The sequence below is a fragment of the Adiantum capillus-veneris genome, chromosome 7 (genome assembly GCF_014529385.1).
Source record: "Adiantum capillus-veneris isolate H3 chromosome 7, ASM1452938v2, whole genome shotgun sequence".
NCBI lineage: Eukaryota > Viridiplantae > Streptophyta > Polypodiopsida > Polypodiales > Pteridaceae > Adiantum > Adiantum capillus-veneris.
Genome location: NC_140937.1, coordinates 5,114,679 through 5,134,116, shown reverse-complemented (window position 1 = coordinate 5,134,116; position 19,438 = coordinate 5,114,679). Strand labels below are relative to the sequence as shown.

General features: G+C 42.5%; 1 protein-coding gene across 1 annotated transcript; it reads right to left on the bottom strand.

The window, feature by feature from the left end:
* Window positions 1-1,147: 1,147 nt before the first annotated feature.
* Window positions 1,148-2,318, bottom strand: LOC147453378 (early nodulin-like protein 15). Its single transcript, XM_086517122.1, has 2 exons — window positions 1,946-2,318; window positions 1,148-1,792 (listed from the first exon to the last, which is right to left on the bottom strand). Exons 1-2 carry the CDS (start codon window positions 2,109-2,111, stop codon window positions 1,296-1,298), a joined length of 663 nt encoding a protein of 220 aa, XP_086373248.1. The 5' UTR covers window positions 2,112-2,318; the 3' UTR covers window positions 1,148-1,295.
* Between the last annotated feature and the right edge of the window lie 17,120 nt (window positions 2,319-19,438).

The window sequence follows — 19,438 nt, the reverse complement described above, 5'->3', positions numbered from 1 at the left end:
ATTCAAATCCAAAATGGTAAACAACTACTTATTAAGATTTTTGCTGACGATTCATTACTCTTTCTCGAAGCAAAAGGGAATAACGTTAGAAAATCCTTGGAGATTGAGTGTTTGCCACAACGTCAGGGTCTCAATGTACCACAGAAAAATCAAGACTCTCAACAACAAGGACGAAGGAACTTGTGCCAGATGCAAGCACCTAAATGAAACCTCATGCACCTGTTCTAGGGATGTTGAGAAATCAGAGTCTTCACGGGCACAGTTTGCAGGTGGGTGTACACACATTTGGAAACTCCCTTCTTTAGACGTGACCTTGCTATGGGCTCTAGATGCATTGACAATGAGATCTCTTGATTGACATATATGTAGTAAGAGCTAGAATATTGGGAGCAGTTTGACAGTCTAGAAATGCATTACTCTTTCAAAAGAAATGTGAGCCTTTGGACAAAAAGTTAGTTCTGAAAATGTGATGGTGGCAACTCCTTAGTAGAAAGAAAAAGAATTGTAAGCTACACAAGGAGTAGTCCGGGTGCCGAGACCCCGTTGATGTTTTTTTTTTTTGGAAAACCTTGTGTAAAGGATATGCCAGGGAATGTGTGTAGTTTTTTATGATTAATGCAATTCAAGCTCAACTGACCATTTTATAATTAAATATATATATTTTCTTAATTACTCCATTTTTTGACTTGTGTGAATTTGTGCTTCATCCAACTTCAATGCAAAAACAAGGTATGTATTCATCTGACATTATACCATACATTGTCACCATAATTATCAGAACCTTCCTAAAGTCCATCTAGATTTTTGTGTGTAGCTCAAGGTTATTTCTACTTAATAACTACATTGGCCTCCACAAAAGCCTCCAAAATTGGGCACCACAAACTCGTCAAAGAGTCAACAAATTACTCATTCGTGTGGAGACCAAGACATCACAATTATGTGGTCAGTATTGAGGGAAACATAAAGATATATGAAGGAGCTAACCTTGCTTAACTCAAAAGACTATGTGAGATCCTAAGCAACATATCTTCCACCTCGCAACCTATTTTCATATGGGTCAAGAATCGAGTATTCCATAGACAAACTATGCTTGCATGTTAGAAGTAGGTTTTAGGTTACATGTACTTTCAGTGTAAATATTCAACATGAGTAAATGCTCGATTAATTGCTACAAAATATTCTTTTCCATTACATGGTCAGACACAACAAAACTCTGATTCATGAAGCATGAGAATGGTCATCGCTTCATATAAATTTCCACAATAGCAGTGTATTCGACTTATATTAAACACGCCTCAGTTGAAGGCCAGGTTTTGAAATTGGCAAGATGTGAGATGTATTGCAAAAACAAGAGTTACAAGGAGTAATTGTTTAGCACAATGTGTGTGTGTCCATGACGAATTAGGGTGAGAATTATTGGGCGGCGCTTTGGAGGTAGAGGTGGATGAAGAGTGTGGAGATTTGATGATGGATGGGCTTAAAGTAGGGGATCCATTGGTTGGAGGTTCACTCACTGGAGAGGATGGTTGTGGGGAAGGCAAGGGTGAGTGGAAGTCCCCATTAGAACTTGGGGCAATGGATGGGGGCAACAAGCCCACATGGACTTTCAGCTTCTGACCAGCAAGACAATGTCCAGGTACCCCACATATAAAACACCATGTTCCAACTTGGTTCAATGAAACAAATGTTTCTCCATTGTTGTACACGGCACTTGGTTGTGAGGTATTACATGTGTCGTAGTCACCCTCACTTACTTGCAACACGTCATGTAGAGTAGCATCATACTTGAAGACTGCCGGTAAATTGCAAGCATAACAGTAGCACAATGGTTAGAATTTTGAACTCGAGAGAGGATGATAGAGGTATCATATCATATCCTCTCTCTCTCTCTCTCTCTCTCTCTCTCTCTCTCTCTCTCTCTCTCATATCTTAGATACATTCGTACCTAGGACGTCGCCCTGGGAGAGCGTGAAGGCGGCCGCCCAAGTGCTGTAGTTGACGTTGCCCACTGCCGGAATCGTCCATCCAGCGGACCTTCCTACCGTATGCTGTGCGCACCAACTCACAGGCAACCACACCGTCAACAACATCCACACACAATGCGCCTTCATGTGTGTGTGTGTGTGTGTGTGTGTGTGTGTGGGTGGGTGCGTGGGTGGACAGAGAGAGAGAGAGAGAGAATCTTGCTATATGTGCTACTCTTTGAAAGACACAGACCAGGGAGCGAAAGTTCACATTGCTAGCGGCAACTCATTGTGTGTGTGTGTGTGTGTGTGTGTGAGAGAGAGAGAGAGAGAGAGAGAGAGAGAGGGGCGGGGGGGTGTAAATGGAAGCCAGGTGAGCAGGCGTGAGCAAAGCGCAGACAACTACTCAAAACCATACCAACGGGGTAGCTTACACCTCCCTCAAAGAAAGGAGATCATCATCGTGCACAACAACTGTATCATGTGTAACATACCTTAATGATGTCTTTGCAAAAGTGAACTAGCCATCATAAAGCACTTAGCACACGTATAAAGGAATTGGATTCATTCGAGAGGAAGATGCTTTTTCTAATTTTAAGGGGCTTGGCTTCAACAGGCTAAAGTTGATGACACAAAGCAAGCTTATCCGACTCTCGTTTTGAAGACATGTAGGTAAACATGAGCTATGTTTAGGAAAGTAGTTATGGGAAGAATTTAGTATGTGATGAGACCAGTCCTAATTTAGTAGTGTGCCGCTATCAATCGGAGCGATTCTGTGTCAGTTATGTTGTATGTATGATGTCACTTTTGATTTTGTTATTGCGTTGATGTGTTGTGTGTGAGAGAGAGATATTTATCAATCCCCGGTGTCAAGGGATATGGGTTCGAAATGTGAGTCAGGCTGGGCTGCTCGTTGTGAGAAAATTGACAGCCAAGAATTGTCGCACCGCACTATATGGTAATCATAGTTTACTTGGTAATGCTAACGACGCACAAAAACCGCTTGAAACTTGATAACACTGACGAATCTGATGCACAATTATTGAGGCAGTGTCATTAACGACACCTATTACTTAATTCGAATGATGGTTTAGGAGTTTAAACTCCCCTTACAGCTTTCCTCGGGCCATTATTGGCTCCGTGACTCATCAAAACAGATTACTTAAATCTAAGTTGACGTTGATGATCAAGAATTCTCCTATGTTGGGCTTCCAGATTTTGCCCGCTTAACTTTGTCCGATCTTCTTGAGCCCTGGCTTACCGAGCTCCCTTCAATTTGCTTCTTCAACTGAGTGCCCTTCCATTTGCTTCTTTAACTCTTTCCTTGCTAAGATCAGAAAGCAAGATCGAGAGAAATAGATGTTTCTTGCTTGTATCCAAGAGCGAGAGAGATAGATGTTTCTTACTTGTATTCGAGAGCGAGAGAGATAGATGTTTCTTGCTTGTATCTGAGAGCGAGAGAGAAAGAGTGTCTTCCCCTTGCTCATGCACGAGAGAGAGCGAGTCTCCTTCTTCCCTAGAGTAAGAGTGTCTTCCCCTCTTGCTCATGCAATGCGAACGAGTCTCCTTCTTCCTCCTCAAAATTCCTCACAATACCTTTCTCTCCCCACGTTCATTGCTCCTCCCCTGGTTATATATAACCCCCCTCTTAAAATAGTCCCCCTTCCCCTTCTCCCTTAGCAACAATGGCACTGTCGTTGCTAGGAAGCATAGAAAACGTCCCTTGATGATGTGGCAATGGGTAAGGCGAGTAGCATGAAACCAGCCGGCAATGGCACCAAAACTTTTTTGGCCCAACCTCCTTAGCAGAGTTTGCTTCTTGCGCGTCGTCGTCGGAGCAACACAGCGCCCGCGTGAGCTCCTCACTCACCCTCCACGTTGCCTGCGCACTGGTTGACGCCATCTCCCTCTCTTTCTTCCTTTGTCCACACCCTTATTAGTTTAGGGTGGACATTATTTTACTTTGGGCGGCCACTAGCCCACTTTGCTTTGGGAGGCCCTCCTCCAATTATCCTTAGGGGAACCCCTTATGGGCACAATAAATCGACCAAGGCATTGCTTCGCACGATATCTTTTCACATCGGCCCTCCATTGACAATATCATTGTGAATTTTGTTGCCCTCTCCAGCATCTCAAATAATGCCACATGTCTTTAAGACGCACGTATAGGTGATTGCATTTCTCGAAAGGCATTTCCTTCGCACTCGGTGAAAATAGCTTAGAACTACTTGCCGCAATCGTGTTGGGCATTCCCCGCAACCAATGTGCTCCAAGAGACACCGTTTTAAATTCCTCTTGCCACTACCATATGTGGCCCACCAATTTGATGATTGAGCCATCATCTTCTTTTGGAAGCCACCATCCCGAACTTTGTGGGCCCAGTAACTGAGGTTGCCAAATCTGCCAAAAGTCATTTGGTACCTCATCATTGGTCGTTGTCACCGACTTCCAGCATTAATATCTTACAACTCCTAGCTCCGATTGACAAGCTATAAATTCCTATAGACTTCTCAAGCTGCATAGAATGCATAGAAACCCCGTTGAGGCTGTAAAATTACCATATGGCACACCGATCGAGGCGAGCGACCTGGCACGGAGCTGGCCCCCAGGGAAATTTAATATGGCGATAACTTGGCGACCATATCTCCGATTGCTGATCTGAAAAGACCGATGCGCTCCACAAAGTGAGCACTTCAGGCACATGCATTCACTTCATTTATGTCCCCTCAATTACAGCTGCCCAATCCGGTACAGATCTGCATCAACTTAAACTTCAAACTGCCATAACTTCTTCACCGTAGCTCCAATTGACGAGCCGTAAAGATAGGCCGGTAGAGCACTTCAAGCACTGTAGTTCAAGACCATAATCTCGCATCTTTAATCACTTCAAAAATACTCCTTTTTAGCATCACTAAGGCATCAATTGGCCCGTTAAAGCCGCATATGGCATACATTAACCGTAAAACTAGCTTGTTAGCAAGCCCTGAACACTGATCATTAATCAGGTAAGATTCAATTAAGCTCAATGTGCATCTTTGTGGTATCTTTCTTAGCATGGGAGCGGAGCTACACAACATCGGACCCTATGGTTAACTTTTCAAATCAACTCCTAGTACCCATATTCGGTCACAACAAAAACCCTCATCATGAGGCCTTACAAAAGTGCAACATTTCTCATATGCTTAGACCATCAAAATATTCACCTCCTCTACATTTGAAGCCCTCTCTAAGAGATCTCACTTACTTGAAGAAGTCTAGTCCTCCCAAGAGCTCCTCTAGTACTAGTATTTTTATAAAGATATGTGTTAGCATGCCAGCTAAATGCGTCCACTATGGACACTAGAAACCATAAGAGAAACGAGGCTCGGGCTCTCCACCAAACTGTATAGAGAGAATGATTAGAAATATCTCATCAACATTCTATATGCAGTGGCTTGCTTGCCCACACTAACACAATTTTTCGCACACTCCATTTGTGATGCCTTCACGCCTAAAACCCGGGCATACATGCCATTGCTCTCTTGTAGTCAAAGAGCCTCTTGGTACACTATCGGCAGCTACATAACATTACTCCTCCCTTTAGAAGAGTTTTTGTCCTCAAAAACAAACTAAGAAAATTTCTTGGTAATAGCACTATGACGTTCCCAAGTAGACGCAACTTCATCTCTATCTTTCCACTTTATTACAACCTCGTTGTAAACCATGTGTTTAGTATGATCATCCTTATAGATCCAAGGATCTTTTCAGGTTCATGTGGAATTACATGTGGCACTATGAGCTCCACCAAGACATTTAAAGAATCCTGAAGGAAGGAACTCCTTCAACTCGCTAATGTGAAACACGGGATGTACGAGAGAGCTCTCTAGCAACTCAAGTTTGTATGCTATGAACCCAACCTTATTAAGGATTTTGAAAGTTCTGCAATACCGTGGAGATATTTTAGCACACTTTCCTATTTTCATGGTTTCTAATTGTACAAGAACTCTTAAGAGAACAACCTAACCTTCTTCAAATGTGACATGTTCACACCTATTGTTAGCATACGTCTTGGCATGATCTTGTGGATGCTTTTCCTTGATGCCTTTAGCATGTCATTCATGTCTTCAAGAAAGTCCTTGACAGAAAAAATCTTCTCCTTCTCTAGCTTTCCGACCATAGGAGATCTAGGCTTAAAACCATGTATCAACATGAATGGTGTGAAGCTTGTAGCCGAATGTTTGGCGATGTTGTAAGCAAACTCCAAATGTGGTAGATATTCCTCCCAGTCAGATTGTTTCTTCCTCACATAAGAGTGTAAGATATCCTCTAAAATTTGGTTGACTCTTTCTATTTGACCACCAAACTACAGATGATTACGTGTACTCATACTCAAAGTAGTGTTTAACTTTTTGAAACTTCCCTCCAAAAGTGATTGTTAAATTTTTATATCTCTATCTGACACTATATATGCGGGAAGGTTGTATAGCTTATTAAGATGTTCAATAAATAACCTAGCCAGTTCAATTGTTTTCACATCCTTCCTAATAGGTATTAACTTTGTCATTTTACTCAACATATCCCACGACCACCCAAACCAAATCATTTCCTCAACTTGTTTTAAGCAATCTTATGATGAAATTTATGGAACTGCTTTTCCATTTTCCTTTAGGAATATTTAAAGGATGGAGTAGCCCTCCAACCTTGAGGCATTCATGTTTATTGACCTAACACTTCTTGCATTGCAACACAAAATTTTGGATGTCCTAGAAAAAAGTAGGCCAATAAAACTATCTCCTAACTAGTACATAAACCTTTGTATCTCAAGATGACATGCACTTGGGTTATCATGACTTTCAATAATAATGTGGAACGTGAAGTCACCAATAACAGAGATACAAACTCTACCCTTGTAGAGAAGGTACCCATTGTTCAAGGAGTAGTTGGCAAATCTCTCCCCCAACAAAGTTTATCTCTCCCATTTGAAACACTACTTAAAGGTTGTGAAGGTCCACCCTTGAGCTCTCCGATGCAATATCATACTTAAGAGACTCGACTAGTCTCTCCAGACTAACACTTGCTCTTCCTCTCATTGAGATGCTAGCTAGTCACTCTAGAATAGCACTCCGTTCAAACTTGAGGCATGGCTGTTGTGAAACAAAAGTGTGATTGCATATAGCATGCTAGATTTGGGTCTACCTCTTGAAGAGGAAAGATGAAGTCTTTAGTGTCTTTCAAAAGTTCCTAGCTATGGTTGAGAACAATCATGCAAAAATTTGAAGGCTTTGTGCACTAACAACGGGGGAGACCTAAAATATAGGATCTTTCCAAATGTTGGATGTAAACCTACTTTAATCCTTGTTGCTTCTCCATAGGACCAAAAATCTACCTCGTCGATAATAAGGATCTCGGTGCATAGCGTTTGTACTCACCTAATATTGATAGTACAAGATAATATGCCTGGTTTTTTAGTAAGAAATTTGTTTACATCAGTTGATATGCCTTATCAATATTCACACTTGGAATACAAACTCACCCAGTAGGGGTATCACAAGATAGTTGTCCTAGTTTTTTAGCTGAAATTTTTCTTACATTAGATGATTTAAGAACATAATAATGCTGACCTAAATTCTTATGAAAAGAATGCTATTGTTGCTGACTCTTGAATCTTACTTCTTTGATATTGCCTTAGTTATATAACACTTAGTAACATAAGTAGCTTGCTTGATCTTTTGATAGAATTGTGTAACCCTCAAGACAATGCTTAGCTTTGAAAAGTAAGAACATTTGAAATATGGTAAGCCGACTTCGTGTTTTATGTCAATTTAGAACTTCTCATAGTTGAGGATGAAATTTTGACCCTCTATTATTACGGACTTCATGGAAAATGAGCATGCTTATATGCAACATTTTTTTATCTTTAAATGATGCCTTGGTGTAGAAAACACACTACATGCTTTCAATGCTAATGGTTTGGCAAGATAATGTGACAAGTTTATGACAAAAAAAGCTAGATCTGTTGCAATTAGGGTTGCAAGAAAACACACACAGCTTGGAGAAGATGAAGGAAGCTCAAGGCACACAACAGAGAGTGTATTACTTATTGTGCAATGGAAAGATTGATACCCCTAGAATGATGGGCGTATATGCAATGCACGAGGGGAAAAACCTCCTAAAGAGGGAAAAAATGCCATGGCGGTCCTAAGTGTATTCACACACATCACTACCACATGTATATGGTAACAAATCCCCCCTAGAGTGATGCGGTGAACGAGAGTTGGCACATAGAGTAAAGGGGCATGATCAGTCCACAAAGGGGACTAAGACCGAAGCTTTGTGGAAACCTTCAAACTTCTCATGAGACAATGCCTTTGTGAAAAGATATGCAAGGTTGTCTTGTGTTGGCACATAAGCCAAGCTGGTCTCTCCTGCTGAGAGCCTCTCCTTGACATAGTGGTAATGCATCTCAATGTCCTTTGTGCGAGCATGAAAAATTGGGTTCCTTGCAACTACCAATGTGATCTGACTATCAGTGTAGATAGTGTTGGCAGTGTCCTGTCCAACACCCAAATCAGCCATAAGGCGTCTGAGCCATACACTCTCACGAAGGTTGTGAAGACTGCCATGTACTCAGCCTCACAACTCGAAGGATTTCCAGGTGGACTTGTCTACACAAAGGTGGCATTTTCTAGACCCTCAGCGGGGACACAAGGTAGCACCACCCAAGACCCTAAAATAGCCGCTAGTGATTCCTCCTCCGACTCAGAAATCATGGAAGCATACCCTACCCAAAACATTGAGAGAGAAGGCCATGCACCTCCCGAAGCTCCACAGCCTAGTACTAGTATGTTTAGCCGTTTCATGGAAACATTAGGTAGAGCTACTCGCTCGGAACCTGATGCAAATGAAGCACACGAAGGGGGTGGGGAAGTGGACTCTCCTTTCACATCGCACGTGGACCCCACACCCCCAAAGAGTGTCCATGTGGATATCCTACCAACTTCTTACCAAGAAGGCCCTGTTGAGCTGCCTCCTTCAGAAGTTCCCTCTAGAGTACCGTTGGTGACAAGTAAAACCACGGGGAGCCACATTGCTTCTACCTCACAAGAAACCGTTAACACGTCGACTCTAGAAGGATTTTTCATTAATGATCATTGGACATACGACCTCCACACTGAGGTGTTGACGGATCTACACTCTGGCCACGCCTACCATGTAGGATGGATAGAGATTATACAATCCACCTCTAGTGCCACGAGCATCGAAGATCAACAGAAAATGATCTGTAATGTTATCCATGGCATTATTCAATCAGAAAGGCAAAACCGAGGGGTAAATATACTCTCAACTGGCCCCATGAGATTTCTGGATACGAGCAAGGCTCAACAGCCTACTCTATCACAAATGGAGACTCCTCTAATGAGCCCCATGGACCCATCTTACGTCATTTCACCTGGGGTCTCTATGCAATCTGAGCCTCCGAGCGAAAACTTTAGCTTCCCTAACTTGGCTCAACCCTCTATCAAGGAAAACACAGTGCTCACTCCAGGGATAAGCCTAACAGAGAATGTATCGATGACATCTACGGTTAGCGCAGTGCCACTACCTAGTGTTGTAGTACCTAATATGGGGCCTCGACCATATGTGCCTCTAGCCCCTTATGCACACATGGCCCCCACACCTCCAATAGTACCACTTGCTTATGCTCCTCGAGTGCCGCTCCCTACCCCTTATCCGAGTGGACCTATGCCCGGTTATGTTCCATATCCTGCATCATCCACACATATGCCAAGACCGGTACCCGTTCCTCTCCCACATATGATTCCAAGAGTACCTCCACCGGCCCTACCTCCTCACATAGGTGACTTGGCAGCATTTGCTCAAACCATAGGTCGATCTATCGCGGAAAATATGCGTCACGCATCTGATAGAGAGCCTAGAAGTAAGGCAGTACAAATTGCCAAACTCACGCAAAAATTCAATGGGGACGAAGATGCTAGGAAACACATTGAAGTGTTTGAACAAGTATGTGATTCCTTAGGGGAACGCAACGAACTACATAAGTGCAATGCCTTAAGCTTGACATTAAGTGGGAAGGCTGGAGATTGGTATAGGACCCTAAGGGTGGACGAGAAAACAATCTACCCTACCCTTCGAAGGTTGTTTCTAAAGGAGTACATACGAGAAGGTGTGCTTTGGGGTGTAGCATCTCAGCTACAGAAGGCCGAACGTAAGGAAAGAGAGTCAGTAAGGGACTTCATTAGTCATCTAAAGCACTTAAACTCTCACTGCCCTGTAAATGAGCGCTTCAACAATAACCAACTGCTTGATCAATTCATTCGAGGGTTGAGGAATGAAGGAATCTATAATGGACTAGTGATTAGAGGTATCACAACCTGGGAAGATGTCACTGCCAATGCAATCCAATTAGAGGACAACTTGATGATAGCAGGCATGAGGGTGTCTACCGACACGAGATCCACTAGCTCACAAGCCATTGAGTATGAACCCATGACTGCAAAGCCCATTGCCAATGAGCCAAAGGTATTTGAGACATTCTTGACAGACCTCACCAAGGCAATCCAAGAGTCTCTTAAGGATAATCGACCCCCTCAAAATAGTCACATGTATCCAAGAAGGGAGCAACAATGGTGTTCCATTTGCTTAGGTCCACATAGCACTAGTGAGTGCCCTACGTTTAGAGTAAAATTTAATGGAACTTGCAACGCATGTGGTAGGTATGGTCACCAAGCTAAGGATTGTTTAATGATCAAACGTATGATGGCAAATAGACCACCTGTAGCCTGGACGGATGCGCCTCGAGCTCCTGTATTGATGCCTACTCCACCTGTTGAGCAACTACCGCAACACATGGTCCCTAGATCTCAAAATGTTGTACAAACTACACCGCTACCACCTCCTGTGCTAGGACCGCAGCCCCCGCATCCAAGAGTCGCCCCTATGAACCAAGTGGGTTGCGAGCCATCAAATGCTTATCCAGATGGCTGTGAGGAGGAAATAGACACTAGTATTGCCTACGGTCTTGATACATTGGAAGAGTGTCCTATATACTACATGGAAGATTGTTGGGGGCAAGTCAAGCCGGTTTATCAAGCTGCTGCTCTCGCATCCAGAGGTCAAAATATCAACACCCAGGCTAGGAGGCCACCTCTTCAATGCTACGAGTGTGGTGGACCACATCGAGCAGCGGAGTGCCCTATTAGGCTGCAAAAGAATGCTGCACAGATGCAAATGAATCAAGGGAGCACGTCTGCAATGCCAATACTCACATGTAATCGTTGTGGTATAGATCACTTGATTGCCCAATGCCCCTATAACCCAAATGCGCCTAAAATCACACCCCTAAATTTGGTCGAAATTGCTAGTGTGACATCGCCAATACCACCCATCGCACCCGCTTATGCGATTACACGGTCCATGCTTCAAGGGCCAGGACATATCCTCAAAGAGAGAGATACCATTTCAGTTATCCAAGCAAAGAAAAAGAAGACACGAAGGAAGAAGTCGCAGAATACGGAAAATTCAAAGCCAAGTTCCAAAACAAACATAGGAACAGGAGATGACCCCGTGTATATGAATGACCTCGAGGATGATTCAGATTCAGTCGAGACAATGGAGACTAGAACCAATACCACAAAGAGAAAGACCGACAAAGAAAACCGTAACATGGAACCAAATGAAAACCGAATAAGAGAAAACCATAAAGAGCCTCTGAAAACACCACAAGTGTTTCCAAATCCAATCCAAGACCCCCAAGATAAACCGCAGGGGCAAAAAGGGAAGAATCGTAAAAAGAAGATTGGGACGTACCCAAACCCAGTAGACGAGATTGAGCAGGTGAAACATCCAAGAGGTTTAGTGGAGGAGACTCAAAGGAAACTAGAACCAGAACCCATGCAGGTCAAAATTCATGACACAGTGTTTCCCACGCAAGTTCATCCACCCCACATGAACCATAGACCGTTAGCCATATCTAGTATCATCCAAGAAGGGAGTGAGGACAGGACATCAGAAAGTGAGCATACACCCTTCTTGTTGGAAAGGATGTTTAACGAAGGAATACCTGATCCCATTGAGGAATATGAGATTCCATCCTCACCAGTTCCTAGTCAAGGACCTACACCCTGCAAAACGCCAATGAATGTTGCCAAACTAGTGGACTTCATGTCTTCTGAGGTCCGAACCACGATCATAGCAAAGCTGTATGGAGATCCTGAGTTATTCCTTGCACTTCGAGCATTCCTTAACGGAGAGCTACGAACGGGATTACCGCAGTTTGCGCAACCAAATAGGCCTGACTCGATTATGATTGATGAGGAAAATCATGTGCAATCACTTGACTTAGATGGACACGAGTCTGTGATTGAGGTACCCATTAACGAATTAGGGCAGTATTTTGAAGGCGACGAGTCTAATGCGACCCTACCCATCACTACCAAGGGATTAACTATAAAGGGAATTCTTGATGGTGGTGCGGGAGTTAGCATCGTTACAAAAGATTGTTGGGAATCCATGGGAAAACCCCGCCTCATTGTTACTAACATTGTGGTAAAGATGGCAAATGGTACCATAGCCAAACCTATGGGGATGCTCAAGGATCTTAAGATCAAAGTTCTAGGACACAAGGTACGACATACGTTCATTGTAATGGGTTTCTCTAAACACCTTATGTCATATGAAATGATTTTAGGACGACCATTCATGAGGGAAGCACAAATGGTTCACGATTGGTCTAAAAATCATGTCTATTTGCAATTCCAAGACTCTGTCCTTAGAGTGGATTTGGTGACTGGTAAGGTACACCCCTTAGGGAGTAAAACCATTATTGATCATTGCTCTGACACCACAGTTCACTCGGCCCCACTACAATATTGTTACACTTGTAAGAAGGATACAGACATTGGCCAAGATTCTCCTTATATGGATATCCTACCTGGGATGACTGAGTCGGACAATGTGGATTGGGTCCACCTAGCATCAACCATAGACACTTGGGGAAATAGGGGGACGACCTGGGTAACACCTGAGGGGGATGAAATGCCTATACCCTTAAATATGCTACAAGCAATGCATATCGCTTCTGACAAGACTCATCCTAATGTAACGAAGAAAACATACAAGTGGGTCCCTAAAGCTTCTTTAGTGACCATAGCTAGTGCTAAAAAACAGAAGCCTTGTAAGAAACGTACCACTCGCTCCAAGAAAAGTAAGAAAATGTTGCGATGGATCCCTAAACGACTATTGGAAGCCCAAGGCTACTATCAAGGAAATGATCAAATCTGGGTGCCAAAACGTAGATTGTGCTCTTACCTATCACCTGACCCAAGGGAGCCCAATCCCGTAGCTCCAAAACGAATCAATGATCGTGGAAAGGAAAAAATCACAGAATGCTACACACCCGTTCCAGAGCTAGTTTGGGTACCAAAGAAAGAACGATTTGTTCCACCTAGCTCAGGAAGGGGGGAGTCCCATGAAGCTTCTAGCTCCTCATGTAATACATCCATAGAGGTAAAAGCTTCTACACAGCCTCCATCTATAGTAGTGGACCTCCATGAAGCTACAAAAGAATCCACACCTCCCAGTGTTCAAGAATCACCTGATGAACCAGTTCAAGTTCGATCCTGGGAGAGTACCTTACCACCCTTGCAACTTGACGAGGCACCTAGGGTAATAGAAAACTACTGGCAAAAATCCTCACCTATTACCAACTGGAACAATTGGTTTCAAAGGGTGACAAGCTCATTTCAAACGGTATGATCTACCCAAGGAAGGGGGGAGTGTTTGCTGACATCCATTATTCACTTGCTTCCCTCTCAACCTTTCTCCCTGACCTCTTAATCTCCTATCTTAGGGAATGTACATATAAAGCTTTATACTCACAAAAAACAAAAAAATAAAGAGCAAGAGCAATTAGCAAACGAGTATGCACATTAAAGTCAAAACATTGACTCAGACCTACACATGTCACATCTGGTACAGTGAAACAGAAACCTATGCCATAAAACACCTTTGATCCTCATCACTTGAGTGATGGAGGGTAGGTAAGATTAGTACGATAGGAGTGTTTTTGTTTTAGAGTTGAGTGATTAGCGAAGTTCTCTTTTCCCACTGATGTGCCTCTTGGAGGTATTCCTTTTGTTTCCTAGTGTGTACAGGAACGTGTTGCTGTGGTTAGGATTTGGACCTTCATGGAACCTTTCTCTCGTTCACACTTCAAATCAAGCGCGACCATCGACACAAACAGGTGTTTCTTGTCCATTAGCATTGCCGTTATCTTTTTGCATCCATGTTTGTCTGCTTTGATTGTGATTGGTAGCATAATATTCAGCGCATTTGCTTAGTATCAAACATTTAATTCAATGTAATGTTTTGTCATAATCACTTGTTTAGGTGTAAAAATCAAGCAGTCCGACTAAGCTAGTTTGACCAAGCTAGGTATTAGAAATCTTCTCTTAATACCATGGGGAATGCCTTCCTAATAAGCAATGGTTACTTAGGTTCTTAATCCAATTTAGGCAGCATTGTATGAAATGTACTAGGGCTTTCTAGTGGGCCTAACCCTATTGACCTTTAGCTTAAGTATTATAAAGGGAGTTTACTAATGTGATGAGCCTGGGGAGGGTAACAGTGTTATATGACCCCCCAAAGTTACAAAATTTAAATGCTGAAAATGAACAAGCAAAAAATCAAAGTGCCACAATGTAAAATTTTAAGCTGGAAGAGAAATCTCAGCTTAATTTGGTACTTCACTCACATGTATAGCCTATGGTACTAGAGCCCTAGAGGTTCCCAGTGTGGGCGCTTTTCCTTGAGAAGCAAAAAACCCAAGGCATACAAAATAAGCACACACATCATAATTGAATCAATGTGAAAAGACTTTGGGGGGTCAAAGAAAAAGTAATCAGTCAGGCGATGATTTCATGAGAAATTCCTTTTATGGTAGCTTAACTACAAAGTTTTCTAGATATAGCCTCTAGTCAGCCCTCGAACATGAATACTTGGCTCTCGCGATTAAACAACTTAATTGACCACAGAAAGTTAAGAAGCTTACCCATGGTATTAATATTCGATCTCTAGTGCCTTTCGACCGTTAAATTAGCGACCCCAGACTTGTTTAATTTTCTACCTGTACATCTGTTTATGCATTTGATTACATTGCAATTTAATGTTCATTGCTAACAAATTGTTTGAAATTCTTTTACCAATCAATTTTTCTACCTAAAACTGCATATGCTTTTTAAGAGAATGCAATTACTGTGCCAATGTTGTTTGATTTTGCAGTGACTGAAGAAGGCTAAGGACATTCGTCTCAAATGCTCTTCCACCTCGACGACCCAGCTTCAACTCAATAGCTTCCGAGGACGGAATCTACATCAGGAAGGGGGGCATGTTAACCCTCACGGCACACGGACACCCCATCACCTACGACGGACGTGTATTATGTATTTGGTAGAGTCAGGTACCGGGCTTGTCGGTCCAATAGGGAAAGGTAGAGTGATCGTCGATGAGAGGCACACTTTAACTTGGACATTCAAGGGATTAGTTGGTTAAGCATGGGCGCCCAAGTGTGAATGGGGTGAGCTCCTATAAAAGCCAACTAAACCTAATTTTTACTCATTCTCTCATTTGTGCAATTGAAGAGTGCTCTTGCTCCATCTCCATCTTCTTCTTCTTCACCTCCTTGTGTGTGTGTGTGTGTGAGAGAGAGAGAGAGAGGGAGAGTGTGTGTGCGATCGAGCATTACGAAGGCACGACGGCGGCGAAGCGGTTGAGCGCGGCACGTCTGCAGCTTCTTCTTCATCGTGGCGAGGAATCCACCACGAAGGCGAGCGTAGAGCGGTGAGTGACACACCCTTTGTTCTCTTGAGCTTGCTAGTTTAGGCTTGTTGTGTGCTTGGAGCCATTTGTGGCTCGCACACGGTGTATTGGCAAGTCCCTTGCTTGGACAGTGCGGCAAGGAGCGCACAATTATCCTTGACCAAAAGGCATTAGGAACAATGTGGATAAATGGTGGCCTTCAACATTTTGGATATGAAGACCATGGAGGACTTTATGAAATCACTTGACGGCCTGTACAAGAAATTATCGGCATCCAATAAGGTATTTCTCATGAAGTGCTTGTTCAATTTAAAAATGGCAGAGAGTGGTTCAATTATAGAACAACTAAAAGACTTTAAGACCAACATAAGTCAACTTCAATTGGTGAAGGTCAATTTCAACAATGAATTGTGTGCTCTCCTTATACTATCTTCTCTACTGGATAGTTGGGACAGCCTTATGATGGATGTAAGTAACTTTGTCTCTGACACAAAGACTCTTAAGTTTGATGATGTTGTGGGTGTTCTCCTAAGCAAGGAAATGCAAAGGACAAGCATGGGTGAATCATCAAGTGATGCACTATCAGCAAAAACGAGGGGAAGATCGAAGGAGAGGTTCAAAAATCAAAAGGTTCATGATCACTTAAGGCGGAGCAAGTCATGCACAAGGTCAGATCTTAAATGTAGGAACTGCACCAAGAAGGATTGTTGGTCCAAGAAGACAAAATTGGAGTCTCAAGACAGCAAGCCAACATTGGAGGCCAATGTGGTAGGTAAAGTAGAGAAAGATGCTCTAATTATCTCATTAGACAATGTGTCTAGTTCTTGGATAGTAGACTCTGGGGATTCATTTCTTGCGGCACCGCACAAGCAACATTTCCATGATTACGCCAAAGATAATTTTGGGTATGTATACTTGGGAGATGATGAAGCTTGTGAAATTTTTTACAAAGGTATAGTTTGTGTAAAAACTGCAAATGGAAATGAATGGAAGCTTAAAGATGTTAGACATGTTCCTTCTCTTCGCAAAAAATTGATCTCTATAGGACAATTGGACGATGAAGGTCACAACATTGCATTTGCAAACAAACAATGGAAGATCTCAAAGGGATATTTGGTGGTTGCCAAAGGAGAAAATGTTGGTACACTTTACTTGTGCACTGTCAACATGCAATCGTTAACTTGTGCAACAACTACAAAAGGCGACTATGTGGTGTGGCACTACCGTGCAAATCCTTCAATCAAAGAAGCTTCTACCATTTGAAAGAAGTGGACTTAGAGTTTTGTGAAGATTGTATTTACGGTAAACAAAAGATAAATTTTCAAAAAACAAGAAATAAAAGAAAAATCAAAAAACTTGAATTGGTTCATCTGAAGTTTGGGGTCCTGCAAGTACACCATCCCTTAGTGGATCATTGTACTATGTAACATTCATAAACAATGCAACTAGGAAAACATGGGTTTATGCGATGAAGAATAAATCTAATGTGCTTTCCATATTTCAAAGGTGGAAATCCTTTGTGGAAAATGAAGCAAGTACCAAGCTTAATGATGCCTCAAGTCTGACAATGGAGGCAAATATTACAGTCAAGCTTTTGAAAGCTTATATGCTAGCAATGGCATTTGGAGGCAAAGGAGACCAGAAGGACATCTCAACAAAATGGAATTTTGAAAAGGATGAACATGACAATTATGGAGCAAGCACAAGGCATGCGGCTACATACAGACCTGCCGCTTGAGCTTTGGGCAGGGCCAATTTGAGTAGCTATCAAAGGCAGCACAATCCTCAGACATCAAAGTCCTAATAGAGCAAGACTAGTAAGCTCGTAATCAACCACAAAGCACCTACCTAGAGCGGCCAAATTGAGCAGTTTTTTCAAGAGACCACCATACACAGACGACATCGACTATATTAGAGAAAGCATAGTGAGCACAGCATCCAACCCAGACACATATCAATAGTGAAATACCATCTACATCATTTATTCAAAATACGCGAATTGACAGGTAACGGTATTCAACCCTCCAGAGGGTCACCCACATCAAGTAGTTTCCTTCCCTAAATGTTAATGACATCACTCATCATATTTTAACTTAAACAAAGGCCCAAGGTAACAACTTCCAGTATTGCAAGAGGATACCTTATTAAAAAACCAAGCCCATGACTGGGGCATAACTATGCCAGGCCAAAGTTACACACCAAACAAGTAGGTCCACATTACCATGTGTCCCATCACCAAGTGTTATGAAGATCATTACTCCTATTATTAATCTTTTACAAGGTGTCAAACACCCAGCATGACAGGCTGAAATCCCCCCACTTATGTTAAAACCACCCAAGCCAAGGATAGGGCCGAATATGTGTATCGACAGAAAACCCCGCACTTATGAAAGGGAAACACAACCAAGGCTGCGGATACAGCTTTGTATCTTAAATTTTTAACAATCAATTTAAAGCTTTCTTACAGGAGCATAAACCGATCAAGCCATTTACATAAAAGGCTCAGCATAAGTGACATTACAAACTAAGTATGAGGAATAGCACCATTACTTCAAGTTAATCAAACCTTACCATTTGGGCAGTAGTGAATACTGAAAAGACTTAGCATAAGTTTCCATACAAGTCCTCTATGTGCATGAGAAAACCAAACAAAGACTAACACCATCATAATGTCGGACATGAGTCCATTTTAATGCCAACATTCACCTAAGATTGAGTCGGAGTGGCCAGCTCCACAATGGCCTGCTTCTCCTTGCCCTTTGCCATAGATCCAATACTTAACAGTACCACTTAGTAGGGCAGGTCATATATAGTCCTAATATGCAGACTAAACACACGCATACACTACCAATGCTAAGTGAGCTAGAAAAGCTCACCTTTTATAGGGTTTAGGAGCAGGTAGCATCCTCTTCATGGTTGTAAAGCGGGCCCGACTTCATTAGGTGATTGGAGCAACAACGTTGTGCAAGGTACAGAGGGAGAAGGGGGGAGAGAGAGAAAGAGGGGGACTTTGGAGCAAGTGGCAGCCAACCACCGGTGTAGTATAGCAGGCCCATTCACTACAAGTAGAGTTAACCCGCGCCGCCTGTACATAGAAGGGGGAGAGCGCGAGAGAGAAAAGGGGGATGAGATATTAGCACATACCTTCCAGGAGGGAGCCACCGTGGTTAAAGCAGAAAAAGACAGGTAATGCAGTCATGAAACCGGCCACACTCACATAACCTCTATTAACTACAAGGTTAGGTACCAGTAAGGTCCCACCTTAGTAAATTCAAGCCTTTATTTCCTAATGTTCAAAGCTTATCCTAGCAAGTCAAAAGGTCCACCCAATTTTTACACAAGGTATAGATACTATAAGATCCCAAAAAAATCTTTTTAACCGAGCCGATAGTACACCCAGGGCACCCCCGACTAATAGTCCCAACCAAACAAATATTAAGGAAACTTCAATCAAGCCAGATTTAGCCATAAGTTTGTGTGTGTGCACGCGTGCAGGCGCGCTACCCACAAACAAACATCTAAATGTTCAAAGACCAAAGGAACCCATATTAAAACAAGGTTTACTGTACATAATACACTTAGATAGCAAAATTTTGTACAAATGAACAAGATCAAGTTGGTACAAGTCACCATCCTAGAAAGGTATTAATTTCTTCCCA